This window comes from Gopherus flavomarginatus, chromosome 15, assembly GCF_025201925.1.
Source record: "Gopherus flavomarginatus isolate rGopFla2 chromosome 15, rGopFla2.mat.asm, whole genome shotgun sequence".
NCBI lineage: Eukaryota > Metazoa > Chordata > Testudines > Testudinidae > Gopherus > Gopherus flavomarginatus.
In genome coordinates, this window is record NC_066631.1 from 11,737,260 (window position 1) to 11,761,732 (window position 24,473).

General features: G+C 46.8%; 2 protein-coding genes and 1 long non-coding RNA gene across 5 annotated transcripts in view; 1 reads left to right on the plus strand and 2 right to left on the minus strand.

The window, feature by feature from the left end:
- LOC127034602 (E3 ubiquitin-protein ligase RNF185) overlaps nt 1-2,313 on the plus strand; it is a 71,177-nt gene extending 68,864 nt beyond the window's left edge. For all 3 annotated transcript variants that reach the window (XM_050923594.1, XM_050923595.1, XM_050923596.1), the window contains one exon: nt 231-2,313. In XM_050923594.1, coding sequence (XP_050779551.1) covers nt 231-387 — 157 coding nt within the window. In that variant the 3' untranslated portion in view covers nt 388-2,313. The remainder of the gene's footprint in view (nt 1-230) is intronic.
- Nucleotides 2,314-3,392: 1,079 nt separating this feature from the next.
- PIK3IP1 (phosphoinositide-3-kinase interacting protein 1) lies at nt 3,393-11,794 on the minus strand. Its single transcript, XM_050923660.1, has 6 exons — nt 11,379-11,794; nt 10,488-10,604; nt 10,183-10,299; nt 7,402-7,590; nt 7,179-7,257; nt 3,393-4,930 (listed from the first exon to the last, which is right to left on the minus strand). The coding sequence occupies exons 1-6, from the start codon at nt 11,443-11,445 to the stop codon at nt 4,723-4,725; spliced, it is 777 nt and encodes a 258-aa protein (XP_050779617.1). The 5' UTR covers nt 11,446-11,794; the 3' UTR covers nt 3,393-4,722.
- A 2,462-nt stretch (nt 11,795-14,256) lies between these two features.
- LOC127034633 (uncharacterized) lies at nt 14,257-24,157 on the minus strand. Its single transcript, XR_007769442.1, has 3 exons — nt 21,930-24,157; nt 21,303-21,398; nt 14,257-15,743 (listed from the first exon to the last, which is right to left on the minus strand). It is a non-coding gene; the product is annotated as an uncharacterized LOC127034633 (long non-coding RNA).
- Between the last annotated feature and the right edge of the window lie 316 nt (nt 24,158-24,473).

Below are 24,473 nucleotides of genomic sequence, written 5' to 3' on the forward strand. Positions count from 1 at the left end.
CTGGAAGATGCCCTCTCCTCCTGCCCCCACTGGGAAGGTGTTGCTCTGCAAAGTGGGTCAGAGTGGGATGACAGGTGTGTGTTAATATCCAGGGCACTTTGGTTGCTGTATCATCACTTCATGGAGGAGTTTTTCGCTGCTGTCTTCCTTTCCCCATCACTGTCCCAGGAGCTAGTCCGCAGCTGTCCTGTTGACCCATCTCTCTTATCTGTCTTATCACTTCTTTCTAGGCCCTCGTTTTCAAAGCTGGAGGATTCCTTTGAAGCCCTTTCTCTCTACCTGGGAGAACTGGGCATCCCCCTCCCTTCCGAGCTGGAGGAGCTGGACCACAATGTGAACATTCAGTATGGGCTGAGCCGTGACAAGCTACCTGAAAACACAACCTAGGCGGCCCATCCTGTGATCTGTGCTTTTCATTGGATCCCATACAAGTGACATGGAGGGGAGATGTACTTCAGCCACCTGCAGGGCATTCAGAGGGCACCAACTGCATACTTGGTGCATCACCTCTCCCTCCCCCATCAAACAGACATGGCAGTTTAGTTTCATCTCCTGGTTTCACTGTGGATTTATGGCACATTCTGCAAGTGGAAAGGGTTATTTCCTGCCTGCTGCACCAAGGAGAGCTGCTCAACACAAAGGGGAAAACACAATTCTTTGGGGCCTGTCTGGCCTTGTATCACTGTGGTGCCTTAGAACTTGACATGTGACTGTAAGCTGTGAAATAGTCCTGGCCTATCTGCCAGGAAGGGAATCACTATAGGAAGTCTCCTTTGTTAGGAACTGCTTTTCTGGAATCACTTGTCCCAGACTTTAGTGACCGTGCTCTCCTTGGACAACCTGGAATACACTAAACTGGGAAAACCAGGCACCTGGCAAAGGGCTCAGTCAGGGACTCCATTGCTTTTCTACATGCCAGGGTGGGAGTTCCTGAGCTGCCTAATGGTTGGGAGAAGCTCTAGGAATTGAGGGGAGCTTGAACAGAATGGTTGTGGTATCATGTCTGTGGGTAGAATTTGTCTCGGTTAGTGTAGTTCACCCTCCAAGGCCCTGATCAGAAACACTACAACCAGTGAAAACTGGGCTTTGCTCACCCTCCTGATGTGAATGAGGCTGTGATCCGAGTCCAGAGGGTAAGAAGGAGGGGACTGAATGGTTCCCAGGTATGCTTTCAACTCTATCAACACCTTCAATTACTGAATCCACACAACCAGTCCCCCAGCCTGGGACCTCATATCAGGCGAAAGGACACAAGTCTGAATGCCCAGAACTGCAGCAGCACTCTGATCCTGATGTGCTGTATACATGGGAGACTTGTTCCCCAAGAGCTTGTGCCTGTTTCTGGGCATTTGACCTGGTGCAGTGAGATACATGTCTCATAATGGTGGCAGAATATACCTGGTGGTGAGCTGAAAAGCTCTATGCTGAGGCATTTGGCTTAGACTAGGTGAGTGTTGTTTGAGATGGATAACCCTCATGAGCAGAAGGAATTTGAGGGCAAGGACAGATGCTTGTGAATTGGAGTCTCATGTCTTCTGTCCTCTGCGTGTACTAGCTGGAGGATTCATAATTCAGTAGCTATAACTGTCCTTTTCCAGAAAGACCTGCAGTGGAGGGGAGTCCCATAAGTGTCTCTGTCACTCAAGTTATCTGTTCTGGAGCCCCTGACACAGAACTTAGTCTCGTTCTCCAAACAGAATCCTTCTCCAGAGTCATGCCATGCATGGAGGGAACAGAGCCTGGAGAAGGAAGGAGGCAGCATATTCACTGGAGCTTTGAACTGGGGCATTAGAGGGAAATGGAGGAGGAAGGAAACAACTTCCCTAGTAATATGTGGCTGGTGCTACCCAGTCAAAGGCTGGCTGGCTGAGTCCACTTGAGTTCCATGCCCTCTTGGTAAAACTGGATTCAGTCTCTGCTCTCCTTTGCAACCCCATAATCTTCTAGTGTGGAATGTGTTAATGTTTGTTCCTCTGTTCTCTAAGGCGTTGGGAATATGTGAAAGCCTGGCCATAGAAATTACATGGGACCAGCCCTCATGTCTGTCTTAAGTTGGTTGTGTTTAATTTGTATGGTGGTGGTTTTAAAACAGAAGTCCTGTACTGTGAGCGAGTGGGGGAGTTGTCAACTGACTCAGGGGGATTCAGGCATTTTAATTGTTACAGGACTTTCTTCCTGCTACTTAGTAGGATGGGGAAAGTCAAGGGAGGGTGATCTGGGTGATGTGTGGGTGGGGAGTCTTAACTCTGTGATTGCACAGCACAGTGTTTGTTGACTACATTAAAAGCAATAAATATATCCTAGGGACACAAAGCTGTTTGTCTGCATTTGGAGCTTCGGGGGGAGGGATAGCTCAGTGGCTTGAGGATTGGCCTGCTAAACTCAGGGTTGAGACTTCAGTCCTTGAGGGGGCTGTTTAGGGAACGAGGGTTTAAAAACAAAACTGGGAATTCACCTTGCTTTGAGCAGAGGGTTGGACTAGATCTCCTGAGGTCCCTTCCAACCCTGATATTCTATGAAAACATGAGGCTGCCACACAATGGGACCCCTCACTCAGAGTATCACCAGGGCCCTCAGACTGGTAGCTGCAGACTGACTTGACTGAGCAAGGGCTTTGTAGGTTAGGATCTCATGCCTGACCTATGTGTAAATCCTCTACAGTAGTGCCTTTAGCTAGGGTAGTGGAACAGGTGGCAGACAGCAGCTACTGTCAGGCATAGACTTTAAAAATAAAAAGCATTTGTCATTGCCAGTTTTGAAATCACCTGAACTCTAGCTGCCTCCTCTTAATCCATGCCAGCCACTGTAACCTTCTGACTGTGTTTACGCCAGCCTTTCCAAAGGAAGAGGAAGGGAGCTGCCTCTGAGCAGGAAGTAAAGCAGAATCCACTTCCTTCAGAGCAGAAAAGGAATAATTAGATCATCTCTCCACAGGCCCAGCCTGCTTAGTCACAGTAGCTTGTTCTGGGTTAGTAAATAGACAGCTGCTTTGTTAGGAATGCTCTGCTCCACTCTAATGCTAGACTTTGCCAATATGTCTACAGAGTCAACATCCCATGGTGTTAGCTAGAGGCAAAGGCATGTTCTCTGAATTGCAGAGGTGATTGTGTGTGTGTGTGTGTGTGTGTGTGTGTGTGTGTGTGTGTGTGTCTTACGCAGGATGGAGTTGTAGCTCTGAAGGGAGCAATAGATGGACTACTATGGCCTTAATTATTCTCTCCTCTCACTGCTTTGCAGTTCAGGGTAGGAGGCCTTGCCTGGGTTTGAATAATGCTGTTAGCTTGCTCATGTAGCTAAATACCCTGAAGGAGCTGAAACATGTTCAGAAAGGCATGCTGAGCTAGTCACATTTCCTAGGTGTGAGCTACTTTTTCAACTGAAGCCCACACAAGTTTCCACAGAACCTTTTTATTTTCCTTTTTAAGCTTTAATACAACATAGGACAATCTGCATCTTTATTTTATATAATGAGGTATTTAAAATATTTACAAAGAAATGGTATTCAAAAATTTAAAAAAAAAAAACCACTTTCTTTTTTCTGACCCATCTAAACATCAACACTTAATCTCTGCTCAGTAACTCTCCTTAAAGTAAGTGGGTAGAAAAGCTTATTTGGATGGCTTGAACCCTGCTGCAGAGATGGAGCTGTGCATTTCTCTGAATTACTCCTACACAGATTATGAACAGACAAGTGCTTCTTGCTGAGACACTTGCCCTAAAATCTTTATCCAAAGTGGCCAGTTTGGATAAACAGCTCCTGCAGTGTGACCTCTCCTGCAGCCTGTGCAAGGGACACAGAACAGGATGCAGGAGGCCTTGATGTGCCTGCACTAGCGCAGCTGGCTTGTCCTTCTCAAGTGCTTTCCACTTGCATTCACCCTAGGACTGGCTTAAACTCTTGTTTGCTGGAAATACACATCTCTGGGGAAAGTCTGAAAGGAATTCAGAAATGGCTACTATCCCTTTAAGCAGCAAAGAGTACTTGGCCACTCTCCCTGAAGCTGATTGAGGGGTTCTCTACCTTCCCTCCACTTTTGAAGCATTTCTGCTCTTCTGCCCTAGCACACAGACCAGCTGGATGCTGTGGCACTAGGCTCCTCTGTACTAGCCAAGGAGGGTGGGAATGTGTCCTGGGCACTGGAAGACTGCTTTATGAGCATCTTGAGAGAGATCTCTTAAGCAATGCATTGGGGCTAACTGTCTCCCTCCCTTTTAACCAAAATCATCTCTCCCACCTGAACATGAGCTCTTCACAGGCCCATATTGATAACTGTCAGTTGACTCTTCCCCATCTCTAAAAGACATTTGCACAGGACAGCCTTTCTCCTATTAAAGTAAAATGTAAAACTACATTCAAAGTCTCTACACAACGCTGCTGTAAAGCTCCCACCAGTCCCTCTGATACTGCTGCTGTGTCTGAGTACAGGCTGAAATGCATGTAACACTGGTCAAAAGAGAGGGGAACAGAAAAAGAGGATGCAGGGAGTTCCCATTCTGAAGTACAGGAGGTGGGGCTAGCGTGGCACACTGCACCAGTCCTCAGGTGAAACAAGTCCTGCTAGCCACACAGTGAACAGCCCCCATTTCAGTGCATCTCCAAGTCCTGTCACTTGCTGGAATTCATCAACAAAAAAGTACAAATGACCCCCCCCACTCCTGAAACAAGAGACTGGGATCTTAGCCTCAATCTTTTCAACCTGTGCCTCTCCTGGCCCTAGCTCCTCAGGCACCGGGAGTACCTGCCTGGCCCATGAGAGGCGCATTGCCATCATGTGCCTCTTCTGTGGGGGTCTGATTGGTGTGTACCACTATCATGTTCTCATCCACAAGCTCACAGGCCTGGTTCGTGAAGGCAGAAAGTGGAAGGGTGATGCGCTGCATTTCACGCTCATAAACCTTCTGCTCGTGCTGCTCCTTCAAGTCTTTGCCCCTAGAAAGAATCAGAACAGGTGCTCTGAGTGCTGACTGCAGTAAGGTCAGTCTCTACAAGTGGGCTCTGTCCCAAAGGAGCTGCAGCAGAAGGGAAGATGCTACTGCTCCAACAAAAGACCAGGCCTTTAATATGAATGTGATGTGCTGGGTTTTTCCCCAAACACAGAGCTGAAAAGCAAACAGAGCCGTGTGGCGGGGAGGTTTCCAACACTCCTTGCTTTTGACTGGTTCATCCAGTTTTACAACATCATGGAGGTTAAAGCCAGTCTGCTCCCACCTGTCACTGGCCTCAAGGCTCAGACAGTAGATATGGAAACAACATGTGGCAGCTAACTGGATTTTGGTTTATGGCTCTGTCTTGAGTCCCTGTAACAGGCAGGATGGCTGAGTCAAAGCAGGAGCTGCCAATGTTTAGAGAAGCCATTAACTGTGAATGGTAAGAGAGGATGCAAGAGCTCTGGGTGGTGGCTGGCACTTGCACAGGTGAGGAGGGATAAACACATGCTTTAGGCAATGAGTATCTTCCAGAAAGCAAACTGAGTTAATGGCACTGCTCAGCGTAGGTATGTAATGATCTTATGTGCCTGCTGTGCTCCAAAGAGACTTGCTCCTCCAAACTACCTGACCCCTCATACGACAGCAAGGAAGGTGACATGTCTTCAGTGTCTGGTGCCAAGAAGTGGCTTTTTTAAAAAAGAGTGACAATTACTGAACTCTATAGCAAAGGTAATGCGTGCGTTAGTTAATGAGACACCAACCAGGTTTTTTTAAGACAAGTGCTACATGCAAAATTTAACTCTAACTGGGAAGCCAATGCACCTGAACATGGCGAGCTGAAAAGGGAAAAAACTGAAGCATCCAGTGCTGACCCTGCCTGAAGCTTGAACTTGGGCTATTTTGATTTAAGGGAGGGGCCACTAAGAATCATGCCTCCCCAGAATCAAAATCTTCTCACAGCAAAAACAGTCCTGGCAGAACCAGGCCCCAGTTCAATGCAAGTCTGGTGGATCAGAAAGTACATTTCAGACTGTCCTCTGCTTGAGCCCTGGAGTAGCCAGCTCCAAGAGGCTAGAACAGCGTCCAGGGCTTATTGCCAGACAGTTCTAGTGCAGTCTAATCTTCTTTCTTCCCTCCTCCCCCATCAGTCCTCTCTGTCTACCTTCAGTGACACCCTGAATCATGCTCTAACCTTATGTAACACTGTTGGAGTCTCTGCTGTCCAAGCTTGCTGATGCATCTTATGTAAGGACTTGGCTCAGCCTGGGAGGGACTCATTCTGCTTCACTAGGAGAGGTTGGCAGCTAGCTGCAAGAGTTAAGCCCTAAAGCAGGGATGTGATAATCTCTCTGTGGCTGTAGGATGTCTGTCTGGAATGCTATCGACAAACTGCAGGCCCAATCAGCCTGTCAGGTGCACACGTAAGTCTGACTGAACTGAAGGGGAGTTGAGTATGTGCAGCTGTCAGGCTAACTGGGCCATGCAATTCAAAGGACAAATTTAGGAAAGGGAAAGAATTATGATTCTACCCTGTTTTCACTCAAATAGATGAAGGTATAAACACAAAAGGGAGATATGGCTTAGACTACCATGAGTAGGAAAGGGAAGAGTGGGCTCAGCCTGAGGGTGACACAGAACAAAGGGCAGGTTACTGTGGTTTGGGTGTTTGTTTTTAAACACAGCTGTTATTACTGTCTCACTGTGTTAGGGCCTAATCCTATGAGATACTTAACTCCCACTCCTTTAACAGAGTAGCCAGTACATAGGACTCGCAGATGTGCTGGCAGGTCCATATTGGGGAATCATAGGCAAATTGGCCAGTGTGTCTACACAACTGCAGCCCTGCCAAGGGCTTCTGACTTGCAATAATGGAATGAAAGCTTAATAAATCGTTTCTGAAAAGTGTCACAGGGCAAAAGTGGTGAAAGCTCCAACAATCAAGACATATAGAACTATACGGTGCAGCATCCTGGAGGCTATACTTCAAGGGGAGGGGGCTCCTCCACTGGCCCTGGGTGAGTGGGGGGTTATTACGCGACCTAATACCTCTGTGTTTAAATGAGTTCCATCGAGGCTATGACAAGACCAGATCTCACAGCAGCACCACCACCAATGTATAAGAGCCTACCCTTCTCAGAGTCCTGCATGAACTGGGACTTAGGTGTTATCTATAGTAGCTCAGAATTTCCTGACTCTAATAGGCCTGTATCACAGCCACACTGCAAACTCTTGATCCAGAGACTACTTACCTTTTGTAGATGTAGCCCACAACAATGCCAGCTCCAATGGCAATGATTATCACCATCATGATGAAGGCCATCACATAACCTGGGGGGAAGGAGCAGAAGCGATAAAGTTAGGAACAAGGCAGCACCTCTGCCTCTATATACAACAGTGGCTTTAGGGTTCAGAAAAGAAACATCCTGTTGTAGTCCCACTGAGGAATCTAGAGTGTGTTCCTGGAGGTCATACCTAATGTCCCCAAGTCCTTCTTTTCCTTGGACTTCATCCGGACTCTCTGACTGATCCCAATGACGGGCTGCACAGCAGCTGCCTCGCTCCGGGCTGGTAAAGTATCAGCTGGCTCAAATACTTGGTCTATCCCCTGAGAAACCTCAGCCGCAACTGTAGGGACCAGAGTCTCTGTGGAGGAGGTAACAACTGTTGGGGGGAAAAAATACATTAAAATATTAAAATTTGTCATGGAAGTTTCATAGCAACAGCTATCTTGTGAATGGGGCACAAACCCATCTCAGACCCAGAACCCTGGTCCCTTCCTCATCTTAAACTGACAAACAGTCCCACTCCCCCTTAGATGTAAGAATGTCTCCCCACAGATGGAAGAAAACACATGCACGCACGCGCGCACACACACTTTTCAGTTCAACTGCTGCTCTATATAAAGATCAAGAGCAATCTAGGCAACTGGCAGAACAAAGCACCAAAACAGGAGTGAGAGAATAGAGGTGAGACCTGAACCCAGAGCATTAATCAAAGGGCCACCAGGTAAATCCATTTATAGCTCAATATACAGAGAAAAAAAAAAAATCTCACAGAACAGAAATGACCAAGCTGATCAATATCCCCCTACTGAACTCTTGCAGGAGCCCCTGCTGCTGTTCTATTTCCCTCCTGCCTCAACATTTCTGAGCAAGAAAGGCCTGCGTGGGACTGGTCTATGAAAGAATTTAAGACCATCACCACTCTCTTATGTACAGCTTGCTACCAAACAGCCCGTGTGAAGGAGTGAAGGGAAGAGGGGGAGCACTCACTCTGGGTCCACCATCGAGCTCACCTTTCATATTCCTAACAAAAGCTAAAGGGGGTGTCAGCTCAGGGCACTGGCAGTATAAACTTTTCACATCCTCCATGTGGCTCACTAATCTTCATATTCCATTTCATATGACCACTGTGGAGTAATGAAGACCATACCAGCAGGACACGCTTCTACTCCCTGTCTGGGCTAGCCCTAGACAAGAAAAACTACCTTTCTGGAGGAGAGCCCCACACACTCAATATGCTGCCAAGACTGAAAGCCACCTTCCACAGCATCTTTTCTATGGGTCTCAGAACCCCCATCCCACACATATGATGGCAACGTTCCTTTAGGTATTTTTCCTTGGAGCGTTTTGGTTCAATACCTCGAGTCTGTGATCAGCCAGACTGACTTCCTGTATAACACAGACCATAGGACTTCCTTGAATTAATTTCTCTTTGAACTATAGCATATCTTTTAGAGAAAAAAATATTATGTGATTCAGGGGGAGGGTGTGTTGGGTTAGTAACAGCAGGAGACCACCAGGAAATAAGGGTCTCTCTGCACAGGGATGTTACTTCACACGGTGTCTTTCAGAAAAAAAAAAAAAACAAAGGATCTGGCAGGGGCTATGCCTGGGGAAGAGAAAGCAATGGGGCAGCCCCTTCCCCAGGCAGACATACCACAGCAGGGAAGGTGGTTTAATCTGACAAAATGGCTGAATCCCTGGCAAGTGCACGAATTGCTCAGCATATTGGCTCCCAATCCCAGGCAGTTCCTCAGTCCCAGGACTTTTAAATAAAGAGCCATGAACAGGGAACATCTGCTCTGTCCTTAATGAGCTGCAGTCCCAAGGGCAGGAGGACTGAGAAGTCTGAATCCTGCCTGGGGTGGAGGACTACATGCAAGGAGGGACATGCTCTCCTGTAGAACAAAAGGACCCCACTCATTATGCCCTTCCAGCTTGACTGTGAACCACGGATGACTACTCTCTGGGAACACTTTTTTAAGCAAAACGAATTTTGAAATGAAAGATGGGGGTGTCTGGGGAAGGTTTTCGGGCCACAGACTCTTAGACATTAGAGAGGAGAGCAAACAAGCAGATAGTTCAGACAGGATCAGTGCAGATGTGTTCTGTATTGTGCATCTTCTAATATTTTCCCTGGAATAGTCCTAAACAGATTATTCCCCACTCTAACACCTCTATCAGGGAGATTTTCCTGGTATGCCAGTTCTTCCCTTTCTTAATTTCTTCCTGTTGATTCTAATTATTCCCCCATCAGACAACTCCTCTCCATGCCTGTAGGTGGTTGGCCTGTCCAGTCTGGATTTGATGGCTTTACTTGTTTAATCTTTGCTTCCAGCCCCCTGTGGATTCACGGGTGCCGCAGCTGTTTGTGACGCTCTCCACAAGCTGGTGCCTTGAGCCTCACAGTCCCCGACATTCTGCTGCTCTTCGCTCCCTCAAGTTTGTCAACACCTGAGCTACCCACCCTGACATGGCCTTTCCCTGCAGTGACCCGCCTGCGACTCAGCGCTGGCGAGGACAGGGCTGCTCCGCGGCTCTCTCTGGGCCGCGAGACACACATGGGAAGGGCTAGCATGACGTCACGGTGGATGCCATGCAAAGGGAGGGGGGGCCCCCCGCCGGCGGCGGCTCTGGGAGGTGGAGATCTGCTCACTCCACGTGCAGTAGGCGAGGACAGCCCCGCCCTGGGGGCGGGGTTAAATTGTTTACACGCCGAGCTATAGCCGCGGGATGACATCACCCCAAAACGAGAGACCAATCAGAAGCCCCTATAAGCTTGGCAACAGGTTAGCCAATCCCGAAGCAGCAGGGGTGGGGACTAGCAACTGCACCCCCCTCGCGGTTCATCCGACGTGCTCCCCCTGCGCACGTGCCCTGTTCCAGCTGACCGCAGGCGGGGAGGGCAGTGCGTGGGGACCCCGCACTAGGGGAGAAAGTTTCGCGCCAGCCCGGGCGGAATCCCGCTCACCTGGGCAGGGGGCGATGTCGCAGGGGCTCCGCTCCGGTATGCCGGCCTCGCCGCTCACGTAGCACCAGGGGGCCGCATCGCCGTCGGGGTTCCGGCAGCTGCTGTGATCCTCGGAGACTGGGGGCCGGGAAAGACACTTAATGCACGGCAGGGGCTGGGCTTGCACCCCCACGCAGCCCGGGCAACACACACAGGAGCGAGCGGGGAGGGGGACGGACAATAACACAGCTGAGGAGCTGCTTGGAGCCCCCGCCCCCCATAAAAAGCCAACCACCCCCGCGGTTGGGGCAGCTGAGCGCACCTACCTGCAAGGAGCGTGGAGCTGTAGTTTCTCTGCACCGCCAGCCAGTTCAGGCATGGGGCACCGCTCGAGGTAATCTGCTGGCTGCCCCGGTAGGAAACTCCATTGCCAAGGGCACATTCTGGAGAGAACGAGAGAGCCCCACCGGCCCTGAAACTGCGCACGCTTTGTAACCCACAGCGGCACCCCTTGTGCCAGCCCCCCCGCTGCCTCCGTCTTCTCGCCTCTTCCTTCAAGGCACTTTGAAAACATCAAAGCACCGAACACCCTCCCCGGACGCCATGACATTTCCGATCCGAACGGGGGCGAACAAACTCAGCTCTAAAATGGGGGCAGAAAGTCTCTCAGCAGAGCCAAGCAGCGCTGACGTGCTTTAGACTCTCCAAACTGCCCAGAAGGGGAGGGCTGGGCGACCAGTTCCGCTGATCTTCAAATGTAGGGAAGCGTCTTCCCCCCCCCCCTTTCCCTGAGCCACCCTTCGGAGGGGTGCTGGGGCGCGGCCCCTCTCCCGGGCTGGAAGCAGTAACAACCACCCAATACATGGTTTCCACTTTCCGCACCCCCGCTGTCCCTGCGTCCGGAGATCGGTCACATCCTCTTTACCCTTTATAGACTCACAGAACTGGCAGGGACCTCGAGAGGTCATGATGTCCCTGCACTCAAGGGGACCAGACTTATTTTATGTGCCACAATCTCATCCCCTGGCAGAGACAGAAGGGTTTTCAGGAGGCTGAGAGTTGCCTTTGTTCCTGGTAACAAAGATGGAGCTCGGAGTCCCTCTCTCCGAAACCATACGGAATAAGACACCCGTACCCCACAGCAGGGCAATGTAGGCTCCATCGCCTGCCCCGCAGCTCGGGGAGCTCGGTGCCGGGAGAGGGGAGTCGGCTCTCACCTTCGGTGGCAGACGCTGCTGTTAGCAGCGCGGCGCTGAGAAGCAAAGCTTGCACCCAGTCCAGCATGCTTGATCCAATCCGTGCACGAGCAAAGGCTGGAGAAGTAGCCGTGGAGGTCTCGGCAATCTGGGAATGCTGCTCGCTCCTTTTTGGTCTCGACCCCTGCTTTGGGCTTGTTATTTTCTCTTTTGGTAAACAGGCTGGGCTGAAGCTCACTGCAGCGAAGGCTCCTCCTCTCCAGACTCACCCTGGGTCTTGAACATGCGAGAGAAAAACAGCTGCAGCAGAGAGAGTGGCGGAGCAGGCAGCCCAGGGTCTGTGTGCCCGACCCCTGGCTGGGAGAGTTTCGAGGATTCAGTTATATAAACGGTGAAACAGACGCTCTAGGGCAAACTCCGGCAACCTGGGCTTTCACGTCCCCTGACCTCTGAAGGTTTTGCACGATTCTGGGATCGACGAGTGGCGCCCAGGAACCAGTTATAGCAGGAGTTAAATCGCATTTAACCCCTCCGCGCCTGTTGCGTGCACACAGGCGTAGTGGAGCCGGTTCAACTCCTTTGGCCTACTGCCTATGGGGAGGTGGTGAGCTTCTGTCTTCCACTTCCCTAACAGCACTCTCACCCTCTGCTGCAATCTCTTGGGGGATAATAGTCCCCAGGCCTACACCCACAGACACACCAAGGAATACACACACCATTCAGAGACTGAGAGAGAGGCAGGGCCTAAAGAGAGCTTGCCCCCCTTTAAGGTAGTCTCGTTTCAACCTCTCCATCCAAACTTTGTATATTATGCTAGATTCATGTTCCAAAAGGGTTCTTGGGAGTCCAGCAATGCTGCTCCTTGATCTGTCTGCAAGAGACACTAGTGTAATGGCACAACTTTCCCATTCACACCTTCAGCAATAAATCCCTCTGTGCTACTAGTCACCCACTGAGGGAGTTAGGAAATCAAGTTGACCTGTGTGACAATGCATGTTATGAAACAGCCATTAGATGTTTTTTGCTGGTCTAGTGGATTGATTGGTAACAGTGTGATGACAGCTACAGAAGGGCCATGCTTGCTGTCCCACAGGAGTAGTGCCATGGAAGTGGGGGTTTAAAGAAAAATATGATTCTAGAGTGAAGAAGGGTGGATATTGTTCTATTCAGGCTCTTATGCTGCAGTGCTATGGTATCTGAGGGAAGCGTAGAAAGTAGAAATAAAAATATTTTTGCATAAGAGTTGGCAGGAACCCTGGAAGGGTTCATCTGTACTATTGAAACTGGGGTACATGTGTTTGCCTGTCTCAGCTTCTTCCTACAGCCTTGAAATCTGGGACAGAACGTGTCTGCACAACGTGATAGAGACCCAGGTTGGCACCTTTTAGACAAGATCCTGAGCTTAATCATGTGCAAATAATTTGTATAGTGAAAATAAACCTGAGCTGCTGGAGTTAATGAAGGTGTTTATAGCTATAATTGCTTGTTATTATCAAAAATATTTATCTTACTCCAACAGCTTAACAGAGGGAGAAAACAATAATTTGTCTCACAAGTGTAGGTTCCCTGTTTTCAGCTACAGGATGGGTCACAGGCCCCATTGTACATATTCATGCGTGATTCCTTCCAACTTCTACCAATCTGGATCCTTGGCCTCCATATTCATGACATCTTTGGTTTCCCCAAGGATCCTTATCCTGCCATCTTTAGTCTGGATATGAGGAGGAATTTCTCTCTCTTAGAAATTTACACAGGGGGAGATGGCCAATGAAGAGCTCCCTATTCACCTGTAACTACCCAGGTACTCCCTTATTTCCTAATTTGGGTTTCTCTGAGTTTGCCATAGTAAGAAAGAGATCCCAAACAGTGTAACTAAGCCTGGTGGCACTCACTAACACACAGGCTATGCTTTCACCTCAAGGACACCAGTGCCTGTAGCTTCTCTGCTTTTCATCTGTTTTTCTTTATTTAATCCCACATAGTTTAGAATCTGTGGCTCTGGTCCTAGTTTTCTGGAGAAATGTTCACAGCTGAGACTAAGAGATGAAAACTCCCTGAAAAATACTGTTAGTGTTGGTTCTACTGTAGGCATTCTATCAAAATAATGCAACCTTTTTGTAGCAATTTCAGACAATAAGTTTAAAATAGTTATTTATATTTTTAAACATGTAGGAGGCACTCAGATATTGTGACGAGAGTAACCATATAAGTACCTAGATTGACAGACTGTTTCCTGTTTTAGACAAATCAAAAACAATCAGCTAAAACAGGGATTCGCAACTTTTCAGAAGTGGTGTGCTGAGTCTTCATTTATTCACTCAAATTTAAGGTTTTGCATGCCAGTAATACATTTAAACGTTTTTAGAAGGTCTCTTTGTAGAAGTCTATAATATATAACTAAACTATCATTGTACGTAAAGTAAATAATGTTTTTAAAATGTTTAAGAAGCTTCATTTAAAATTAAATTAAAATGCAGAGCCCCTCGGACCAGTTGCCAGGACCCAGGCAGCGTGAGTGCCACTGAAAATCAGCTTGCATGCCACCTTCGGCACACATGCCATAGGTTGCCTACCCCTGAGTTAAAATATTCAGCCCTTCTGGATGGAAGAGTCTCTAAAAAGGTCTAGGGAGGAAGGATGGGCTTGTGCAGTGGTCCCCAAAGCGGTGCCTGCGGGCGCCATGGCGTCTGCAGGGGCATTTTAAGGCACCCGCGTCCTGGCCCCTGGGAGAGCACCCGCTGAAATGCCGCCGAATTTCAGCAGCATTTCGGCGGGGATGCCTCTCGATGACGCTGCTTGTCACCGACAAGTGATGTCATCAAGAGGTGTCGCTCCTGAATTTCGGCAGGGACGCCTCTTGACAACATCAGACAACATCACTTGTCGGTGACAAGCAGCGTCATCGAGAGGTGTTGCTGCCGAAATTTGGCGGCATTTCGGCAGGTGCTCCACCGCCGCAGTGGTCCTTTGGCTGGCGCCTACCAGCCAAAAAGGTTGGGGACCACTGGGCTTGTGGTTAAGGCATAAAACTGTGAATACAAGGTTCTATTTCTGGCTGTACCACAGAGCTTGTGTGTGACCTGCGGCACTCCACTCTCTCCTCTGTGCTTCATTTTCACTTTCTATAAAATAGGGGTAGTTAATCATGATTTCCTACCTTAGAGGGATGTTGAGAAGATCAGTGTTTATAAAATGCTTTGGAATCATAACATGGAAGCCGCTAAAAGAGTGAAAAGTATTTTTACACCCAAAGGCTACAAGGTCTAATGGCTAATGGATGACAGGGTATCCAGCAAGCGTATATTCTACTGGTTCTCCACATGATCCTGGTGAAGTTAAGCTTCCTGGGGCTTGTTTCACCACCTGTAAAATGGGTATATTAGTACTCAGCTAGCTTTAAAGGACTTTGACATCATTGGTGAAGGAAGCTGCCTAAGTACTGGTTCGCACTAGCTGAAATGTCTGCTCTCTTTAATTGCTTTATGTTTTACTGTGGGGACAGACTATTGCTGGGTCAGGTTCCAAGGTCTGTCTTCTGGTAACACTTTCAAAGCCTGTGGAAGTTTTGACTAAGGCTGTAGGATCTGACGAAGTGGGTATTCAGTGAACACTATTCACCCACGAAAGCTCATGCTCCAATACATCTGTTAGTCTCTAAGGTGCCACAGGACTCTTTGTTGCAGTCAAATCAGGGAGTCTAGGAGGGACTCAAAAGCTCTCAGATTACCAGGGAAGCACAAAAGCCTTTTCCACCTGTCTGACTTGTACACATTTTTTTTCCTTTTATCTCTAGTTTTTCTGAGGTGCCAGGGCAGATTTAGGCTCTGCAGTTTGACAGAGCAAAGTCAAAGGAGATGCCATGGAACTCCAGAGAGGGAGGGAAAAAGGGAATTAAAGGCTGTGCCTGCTCATTAGGAATGGGTTGAATCTACTTACTCTTTTCTTACAGCTGAGAGCTTCTGTTATTTTCTAGAGACTTTATTTGAAAAGGAGATGTTCCACTGATTATTGGATGGATACCTCTGTGCTATATCCATGGCACTTCTCAGTCAAGGATCTTAAAGCACTTCACAGAAGTACATCGGTTTGCTATTTTACAAATAGGGAAATGGAGACAGAGGGCTTATGTGATTTTCTCAAGTTTGCATTGTGAATCCCTTATCTAGGTTCTGGTCACATCTCTGTCTTGCACGCAGTTTGGTGCTTTAACCACTACACAATACTGCCTTCCATTGATAAATCTGTATCCCCAAATGCAGACATTGTCTGTACAGGCTGATATTATGGCATTTACCTTATAGTAGCAGACCAAACTGTCACAGATGTTTTCTTCTTCCAGACTGTCCCTTTGGTTTCTTTTGTTCTACTTCTTCACCTCTGGGAAAACTTAATAAAAAGTTTAAAGAAAGAAATATTCCAGGGTAGTTAAGCACTGGAATAAATGGCCTACAAAGGTTGTAGAATCTGTCATTAGAGATTTTTAAGAGCAAGTTAGACCAAGATACGTCACAGATGGTCAAATAATACTTAGTCCTACCTTGAGTGCAGGTGACTGGACTAGAAGACCTCTTGAGGTCCCTTCCAGTCCTATAATTCTATCAAAATAACAGTGGAGCTTACCTGCTACACAGGGTGCTGTGAAAATGAGGCAATGTTTGTAAAGGGCCCCAAAGACAGAGGGCAACAAGTATGCTAAGTGTTCTTAAGTACTTAAAAATAAAATGCAGATAATTCTGCAAACCATTCCTACTCCCAGCTCGATCATAAAACAGTGTCTGTCAGGGTTTCTCACCTAACAAAGCCATCCTTGCAAGATGCTCCAGGGGACAGAAACAGATTCCAACACGTTATTTCTGGCTTACAAAAATGATGAGTCAATCACAAGGACTGGGACAAGAGGGCTCTGACTACACATGGAGTTTATGAAGTTGTGGGCCAATGTGCAGCAGCAGAATTACAAGCCAGAGAGCGAAACCATGCATTACGGGTCAGAGGGGAGAGAGGGAATGAAAGTTCTGACTCCATTGCTGGATCTCCCTGCTGGCATGGTAAAGAAAAGGCTCTGCCCTTCCCCCTCCAATCCAAGAGCAGGAGCTACTGCCAAGTAAGTGCCAGCCAGAGCCTCCAGGACTAACAAGGAAGTCAGCAGGAGCAAAACAACCTGCTCTGGTATTTGAACTGGTCTGGACAGCTTCAGAGAGTTTGCTCTACTTACTCAAGAGTGCCTTCGCTGATAAGTTTTCTGCATGGTATATAATGAAAGGCTAAAAGCAGCAAAGAATCCTGTGGCACCTTATAGACTAACAGACGTTTTGGTGCCACAGGATTCTTTGCTGCTTTTACAGATCCAGACTAACACGGCTACCCTCTGATAAATGAAAGGCTAGAGGCTCTAGCAGTGTAAGCTGGGTCCTGTTGTTCAGAGGAGGGCGAAGTAACCCCTGGGGGTGACTGCAGGGCTCAAAGGGGGAGTTATATTTTTCCATCACAAAGCTCTTCAGCTCTTGCTGGCTACATTTGGAGTCAGGGCACAGCCCCCCAGCATGATCGAACCCTTCAGACAGCTACATCTTTCTATTGTGGCCTCTTTTGTGACAATTTGTACAGCATTTTCCCACGATGGTAATCAGTACCACTCATCACCAAAGTAAGCAAGCATCCCAGAGTTATTTGTATTCACGCTGCTCTATTTTGTAACAGACTCGATTTAGATTACTGTTGTCCTTGTCAGAACTCCCCCTTCCTAGTTTCTGGGCGAGGGCACACAAATAACAAAACTGCTTGGATTACATAACCTGTTGTTTTTTACTTGCTACGTGCCATGGCAGAATATCACCAAACCCTGTTTGTGTTATTAGGCACAAGGCACAGCTGACAGAGGAGGGGGTGCTTTCCAAACCTAGACTATGCCTCACACTTACCCTGTCTCGCTGCCGTTAAAGTGTGCTACTGCGGAAAAACAGAGCCTGTCTCTTTAAGGGTGTAGGAGAAATGCCTCTGTGAGGAAGGCAGCATGGTTTTAGTTGGGAGGCACCACGATCTAAGGGGTGAAAGCACGGGTGTTGAAGTCAAGAGCTCAAGATTTATAAATGCTAATTTTTTAGATCCAGTTTTCTCTACATCCCACATACACCCCAGTTAGGCTTGCCACTTAGGCATCTCCCCAACAATGAAACTGAAGGTTAGAAATACTTTTCACTTTTTTTTTTTTTAAGGAATTGTTCTCGTATTTCCTCCTTTTTGTATGCTGTTTAGTGTCGTCTTATATTGGAGATACTTGCCTCACATTTTAAAGGCTGGTGCTGTGTGTCTGGGCCTTGGGGAGTGCTTAGGTCTCCCCTGGTGCCATCTTTCTGATTAGCCAACCCAAATGTAACACTAACAGTTTCACTTCTCTAATGACACCTGGTTCATTGTGAGCGTAGTAGACAATCTTTTTTCCTTCAACTTCAGAGTTGGATCTCTTCTGCAGCCTTCCTTACATGCCAAGTGATTCTGCTAATTCTCAAGCAGGTACAGATGCAAAATTGTAACTGGAACAATAGTTTTGCAAGGAATCTTGTAGAATTGCTAAATTGTTTGATTACTTGATGCAGGTAAGATTCTGCCGCTTATAAAGTCTTCTTTGCTATGTTAACTTCAGACAATATACAATGCCACACCACAAAGCTGCACAGAAATTTGAAAGTAAGCATTTGTTCAGCAATGGATCATGCTTCTGCATGAGATTTGGCTCTAGAGGTACCAACCAGTGTTCCATTATCAGCTACGGATAGCTATGCATCATACACTTCTCCAGCTTAACACTTCATGGCTCTTACTGCTTCAATTCTGCTTTTCCATTTTCTTTCAGGCAGTTGTTTCACTAATACCAGAGTGTCCAGCGTGTTTCAAAACAATATCCCATTGACAAACGGATGAAAATAAATTAAAATAGCCTGAATGACCCCCAAAAGGTTCATGCCTTCGATACAACAGCCAGCAGCACTGCTCAATACCAGGCTGATAGAATGGGTGCTACAGGACACAAAAACTGTTCAAGAGAAACTCAAGCATCTGTTTCTACACTCCGCTATTCTTCGCTTTCATGTTAGCTCTGTTGTCACAGCGTTGCCCTCTCACATCTGCAAGAGGCAGTCCCATTTTATGTAATTTCTGGAGAAGAACTTCTGTCATGCCTGCACCACTTGAATCATCCAGTTTCATAAATACTAAGAAGCATTCCTGTATTTTCACATTTACACTGCTTTCACATTTCCAGATCTTGTGGAAATAAATCTTACAATCATAGACATGTCTACCGCTTGGCTATTAGCCAGTGTGCAACCATGGACAACTAAGTAATATTTTGATTCCTTCACCATGGATAAGATTTTGCCTCTAATTTCTGATGCCAAAAGATCAATTAGCTCATTCTAAATGTTTTTTTTCCCAATGTAATGAAGACAGGACTATTTGACATTATTCTTTCCAGAAATTATTTCATAATGTCATCAGACAGGACCATCAACTCCACAAATTTAGGAAGTTTCCATTACCTGGTTCCTACAGCCTGTCTGAATGGCCTGGGAGAGCCAAATTCTGAACAGCAAGTGTCCATGTAAGAGCGACAAGTCTATGCAGAACATTATGCCAGTGTTCTGTTTACACATTAAGTATATACTGATTATTTTTGATCAACTATTACAGTTTAAAGACTCTCCTGCAGTCCATTACACATCTGAATGATTAAATGTAATCAAGAAATTTTTCATGACTGCTGAAAGTGGCAGATATATTTTTCCAGTCTCAGATGCCATTGCTTGCCAACTTGGACTTGACATTCAAAGTAAAGATCTTGCAACAAAGGCAAAATACGTTATCACTGCCACCCTACCTCAGCCCTGCACCTGGATCTTTGGCCTAACCTGGCACCATCTTGCTATCCCCCACCTGGCCCCTTGCCCAGTCCCCCCGCACTCACCCCTCAAAATGCACCATCCCCACCTGACCCCCCAGCAATCCCTGCACCCACCAGTCTGCCCCTCGGACCTTTCCAGAGGAGCTCCTCGCCCACACACTGGTAGCAGTGCCAGAGACATGGTGGAGTTAAAGCGGTGGCTGCAGTGTGAGTCCGGGGAAGTGGCCAGGGACTGCCCAGGCAGCAGGGCCGACCTGAGGAGCAGTAGGCATGGACTGGGATAAGCATGGAGCTGAACGGATTACTGCATTTGTGGTGCAACCACCTGAGCTGCAGTCACAATCTTCCCTGGTAACCCCTCCCCCAGGCATCCCTCCCAGCTTCATCCTCCACTGGCTGTTGCCTATCTGCTGCCTTAGTCTTGTCCTTGCAGAAAGGCAAATGTTTCTGGTTTTCCTCAATTGTGCATGTCACAGATATGTGGAGACAGCACATTTTATAACTCCTACAATACATACAACCTCTCTGCAGCCACTACAAACATGCAGAAGCCAGCCCTGCAAGTATGAGAGCACCTCCCCCTGCAATTCTGGTTTTGAGTTTAATTGCATCATAGAAATGTAGGGCTGGAAGGAACCTCACAAAGTCATGAAGTCCAGCCCCCTGTGCTGAGGCAGGACTGAGTAAACTTAGACCATCCCTGACAGGTATTTGTCTAATCCGTTCTTAAGAACCTTCAGTGATGAGGATTCCACAACCTCCCACGGACGCCTGTTCCAACACTTAACAGCCCTTCTAGTTAGGAAGTTTATTCTAATTTCTAACCTAACTTTCCCTTGCTGCAGATTAAGCTCATTTGTTTTTGTCCCAGCTCCAGTGGACATGGAGAACAGTTGCTCACCATCCCTTTTTTAAACAGTCCTTCCTATATTTATCATGGCCCAACTCAAGACTAAACATGACCAGTTTTTGTTTTTTTTTTTAATCTTTACTCATAGGTTAGGTTTTCTAAACCTTTTATCATTGTTGTTGTTGTTCTCCTCTGGACTGTTTCCAATTTATTTACATCCTTCCTAAAGTGTGGCACACACAACTGAACACAGTACTCCACCTGAGGTCTCACTAGCGCCGAGTAGAGCAGGACTATTACTTCCCATGTCTCACATACAACAGTCCTGTTAATACACCCCAGAATACTAGAGACTTTTGCAAATGCACCACATTGTTGACTCGTACTGAGTTTGTGTTTCACTATAACCTCCGAATGCTTTTCAGCAGCACTATTACCCAGCCAGTTATTCCCCATTTTGCAGTTGTACATTTGATTTTTTCCTCCCAAGTGAAGTACTTTGCACTTGTGTTTATTGAATTTCATCTTGTTGATTTGAAATGAGTTCTCCAATTTGTCACAGTAGTGTTGAATTCTTAATCTGGTCTTCCAAAGTGGTTGCAACCCCTCCCAGCTTTGTCTCATCTGCAAATTTTGTAAGTGCACTCTCCACTCCAGTATCCAAGATATTAATGAAAATACTGAATATTGGACCCAAGACTGATCCAAGGGATCCCATTAGATATGTCCTCCCAGTTTGATAGCTAACCATCGATAACTGCTCTCTGGGTAAGGTCTTTCAACCACTTGTGCACCCCACTTATCGTAATGTAATTTTAGATCACATTTCCCTACATTGCTTATGAGAATATTGCATGGGACTGTGTCAAAAGTCTTATTAAAAATCAAGACATATCACATCTACTGCTTCCCACCCATCCACTAGACCAGTAACCCTGTCAAAGAGTTTGCCATCTTCAACAGCAACTCTGGTTGTGAAATGAAGATCCCTAGCTGCTGTATGAGGAAGACCACAAGGATCCAGAAGGGCCTTTTCTCAGTGGGACAGGTAGTGTTACCTTGCCTCACCATACTATTTCTTACAAAATAAAGACACTGGGGTACTATGCAGTGCACTCGATTAGTTAGCTAACACTTGACATGGGAAGGCTGCAGGGCTATTTCTTAAATAAAAGTATATTTATTTTAAAAGTACCCTTTCATCTTCACTCTCCTCCTGGTATTCAGTGGGGATGGCCAATGGATTGCAGCTGCTCTTTCGCACAGACACTCGTTGCTGGGTCACCTTCTCCTGAAGGAGTTAGAGAAATCTAATCAAGCAGCCACAGAGAACGGATTTTGTGTGTTCAAAATAAGCCATCCAAACATGTACACAATGCTGCTCAGGACAGCACAACCCTCACACAATCCTGTGGCAACAGCAAGAGAAGCCTTTGTCAGGCTGGCAGGAGCTGACTCTGCAAAGAGGGAAATTCAGAACTATGAAACATACAGGCCGTCTCTCCCTGCACCCTGGGCTTCTATAGTCCGGCTCCAGAAAATAAACGCATGCACCCTGCAGGGTTAATTCTTTTTTGGTTTATTACCATTTATAATCAGTGTGTACCCCCTTGTACAGAGGCCTCAACTTCCAACAGAACATACAAAAAATACACACAATAGAAAAAAATAGGTGAGTAAAAGTAATTGCTTGATACAAATGGGTCCCTAAGACAGCTGAGGTGGCAAGTCAGGCTTGGTTTCAATAGAGGGTAGACCTATAAATAGGCAAGAAATTTAATTCAAGCAGGGAGAGAGTCACCCATCCTTATCAAAGCCTCACCTCCTGCTTCCATTGAAGATAGTGGCAAAATTCAGTGGCAGCAGGATTGGGGCTATCCAGAGCCAGCGGCAAACTTCTCTGCTCCCTCCCTTCCAAGGCACCATCTCTTCCATATGTCACTGCATCAGAAGAAACATACTGTACCAGCTTTCCTGATTTACCCTCCTCACGCCATACATCAGCCATTCACTGTTTAGGACTTTTGAGAAAAGTCTTTTCATCTTAATAAACCCTGTATCAGCATTAATTGCAGCAACTTTCCCTCTCTGCCTTACCATTGTGCCCTTGGGTTCTAACAGTTAGCAGAGTCAGCCTGACAATTCTGGAGAGAGCACATAAAAGCTGCTTGGAGAAGATACCTGTCTGTTGATAAAGCAGCCAGAAAGCAATTAGCAAGAATGAGACACCAATTTATCATACAAAGCACATACCAGAGGTGTGTGTTTACTACATGACTGCAGGTAGCTTAGACGTTTATACATCAGCCAGTGTCTTCAGGAAAGGTACCCTCCAGCCCAAGGGAGTCACTGGAATGTCAATTAGGCACCAATTATTTCCTGCAGTGAACATCTCTCAGAGCACTTCTAGGTCTGCAAAACTGCAAAGGCCACCCAGGAAAAACTACATTCAGCTGGACCCAAAGACCACATCAGTAATGCCAGACAGCTTTTAAATACTGCATGTTTAGAAAAGAATGCATCCCAATGTTTGTCCAACTTTTTATCCATTACACCTGAAGTCCAGGGTGCTGAACAGATGAAAGAGAGCAGAATTTGGCCCATTAACTGATCACTCTCCACAACACACCAATGAAGTATGGTTCCCATGCCCTGTTTTATATTAGGGGAATGAAATCTAGGAAGAGGGTAAAGAGTTGATCCTCCTAGGTGCTAAGAGTGGTGTTAATGGGAGCTGAAGGGGCTCGGCATTCCACAGCTTCAGAGCCTGAATTACCACAGTGCAAATCAATGACAGAGCCAGGTTTACAATTCAGGACCTCAAGTCTCCCAGTCCCACGCTTTGAATACTGATCACATTTCTTCTCAGAGGAACATGGACTAGCACAGCAGTTCTCAAACTGTGGGTCAGGACCCCAAAGTGGGTCGGAACCTCCTTTGAATGGGGTGGCCAAGGCTGGCTTAGACTTGCTGGGGCCTGGGGCTGAAGCCCAAGCACCATTGCCCAGGACCAAAGCCAAAGCCCGAGGGCTTCAGCCCTGGGTGGCAGGACTCAGGTTGCAGGCCACAGGCCTGAGGCTGAAGCCCTTAAGCTTCAGCTTTGGCCCTCCTGCCCAGAGCAGTAGTGCTTGGGCTTTGGCCCTCCCACCGGGGGCAGTCGGGCTTAGGTGGGCTCAGGCTTTAGTCCCCCTCCTGGGGTCGTGAAGCAATTTTTGTTGTCAGAAGGGGGTTGCAATGCAATGAAGTTTGAGAACCCCATAACTAGCAGATTACTGTGAAAACCAAGTCCTATGGATCACTCACAGGGGCCTAGTGGGGCCTTGCTTTTGAAAGGAAGGTTTGCGCAAATGGAAAAAGGCAGGGCCCAGGAGAGGATGTCCAGACAACTCTAGTTTTCATCTAAGCTTTAGTATTACTCCCCCTCCCACGCCATCCCTTGCTGATTTGTTCCTCCTCCTCCTCTCTGGGACAGAACTGGGTATACAGGTTCAGAAATTCAATATTACTTCACTCACAATCAAAATTCAGCACAGTGCCTAGGCAAAAGGTAAATGGTACAGAGCCTGCTTAACTGATGTGAAGGGATTCATCATACTGGTAAGGCCAATACACTCCACAGTATAGTTTGGCACTTCTCTCAGATTTTGTCACCCTGAACAACTGGAAACATGCAGTTTTATTTTTATGGGGTAATAAAAGGAAGCCTTTTCTGTTTCATTGGGTGGGTGGAATCTGTAACTTTCCCTGTTTTGGCTTTACTTGTTTTATATGTAGTGAAGCCCAGAGCATTTTACTCATCCTTTCAAGGTCAGAAATTAGTTCTTTTGAAATGTACTTTGGCATCACAAGTATTTTCTCTTTTTATATTAAAGCTGCAGATTGCATCACCCTCCAGACTTAAGACAGGCACCGGCTTAAGTTCAGATATTACATTTTAAGAACTGAGGTTTAAGGAAAAACAAGATGTTAAAAAGTTACGAGACACACTACAAAATCTAGGTTAGCTCTCCTGCTTTTAATCCAATCAGCTGAAGAGTTAGATCATTCAGTCACATGATTTCTCTATTTCAAGTAATTCATTACTGAGGACATTCAGTTCAGGGAGTGACAACTGTAGGAAACAAGGGGAAAGAAAACATATTTCCTAAGCCATTGGCACTCAGAAAAGAGGTCCAATACTGTCACCAGGCATTTACAATTATACCAAAGACTGGTATGAACACCAAATCCTCACCACCTTAAAGTCCTGTTGTTATGCTTTAAGAAAATAAAAAGTCTGTTCAGCTATACCTGTTTTATCCCATGTATTTTTTTCTTATTGTTAAGGCACAGGATTGGGACTTGGGAGACCCGGGTTTAATTTCTA

Coding starts and splice junctions, on each gene's coding strand:
- PIK3IP1 (XM_050923660.1), bottom strand. CDS start 11,445: ATGCTGGACTGGGTGCAAGCTTTGCTTCTCAGCGCCGCGCTGCTAACA. Junction 10,300..10,487: donor CAGCTCCACGCTCCTTGCAG/GTAGGTGCGCTC, acceptor CCCGGCCCCCAG/TCTCCGAGGATCACAGCAGC. Junction 7,591..10,182: donor CGACATCGCCCCCTGCCCAG/GTGAGCGGGATT, acceptor TCCCCCCAACAG/TTGTTACCTCCTCCACAGAG.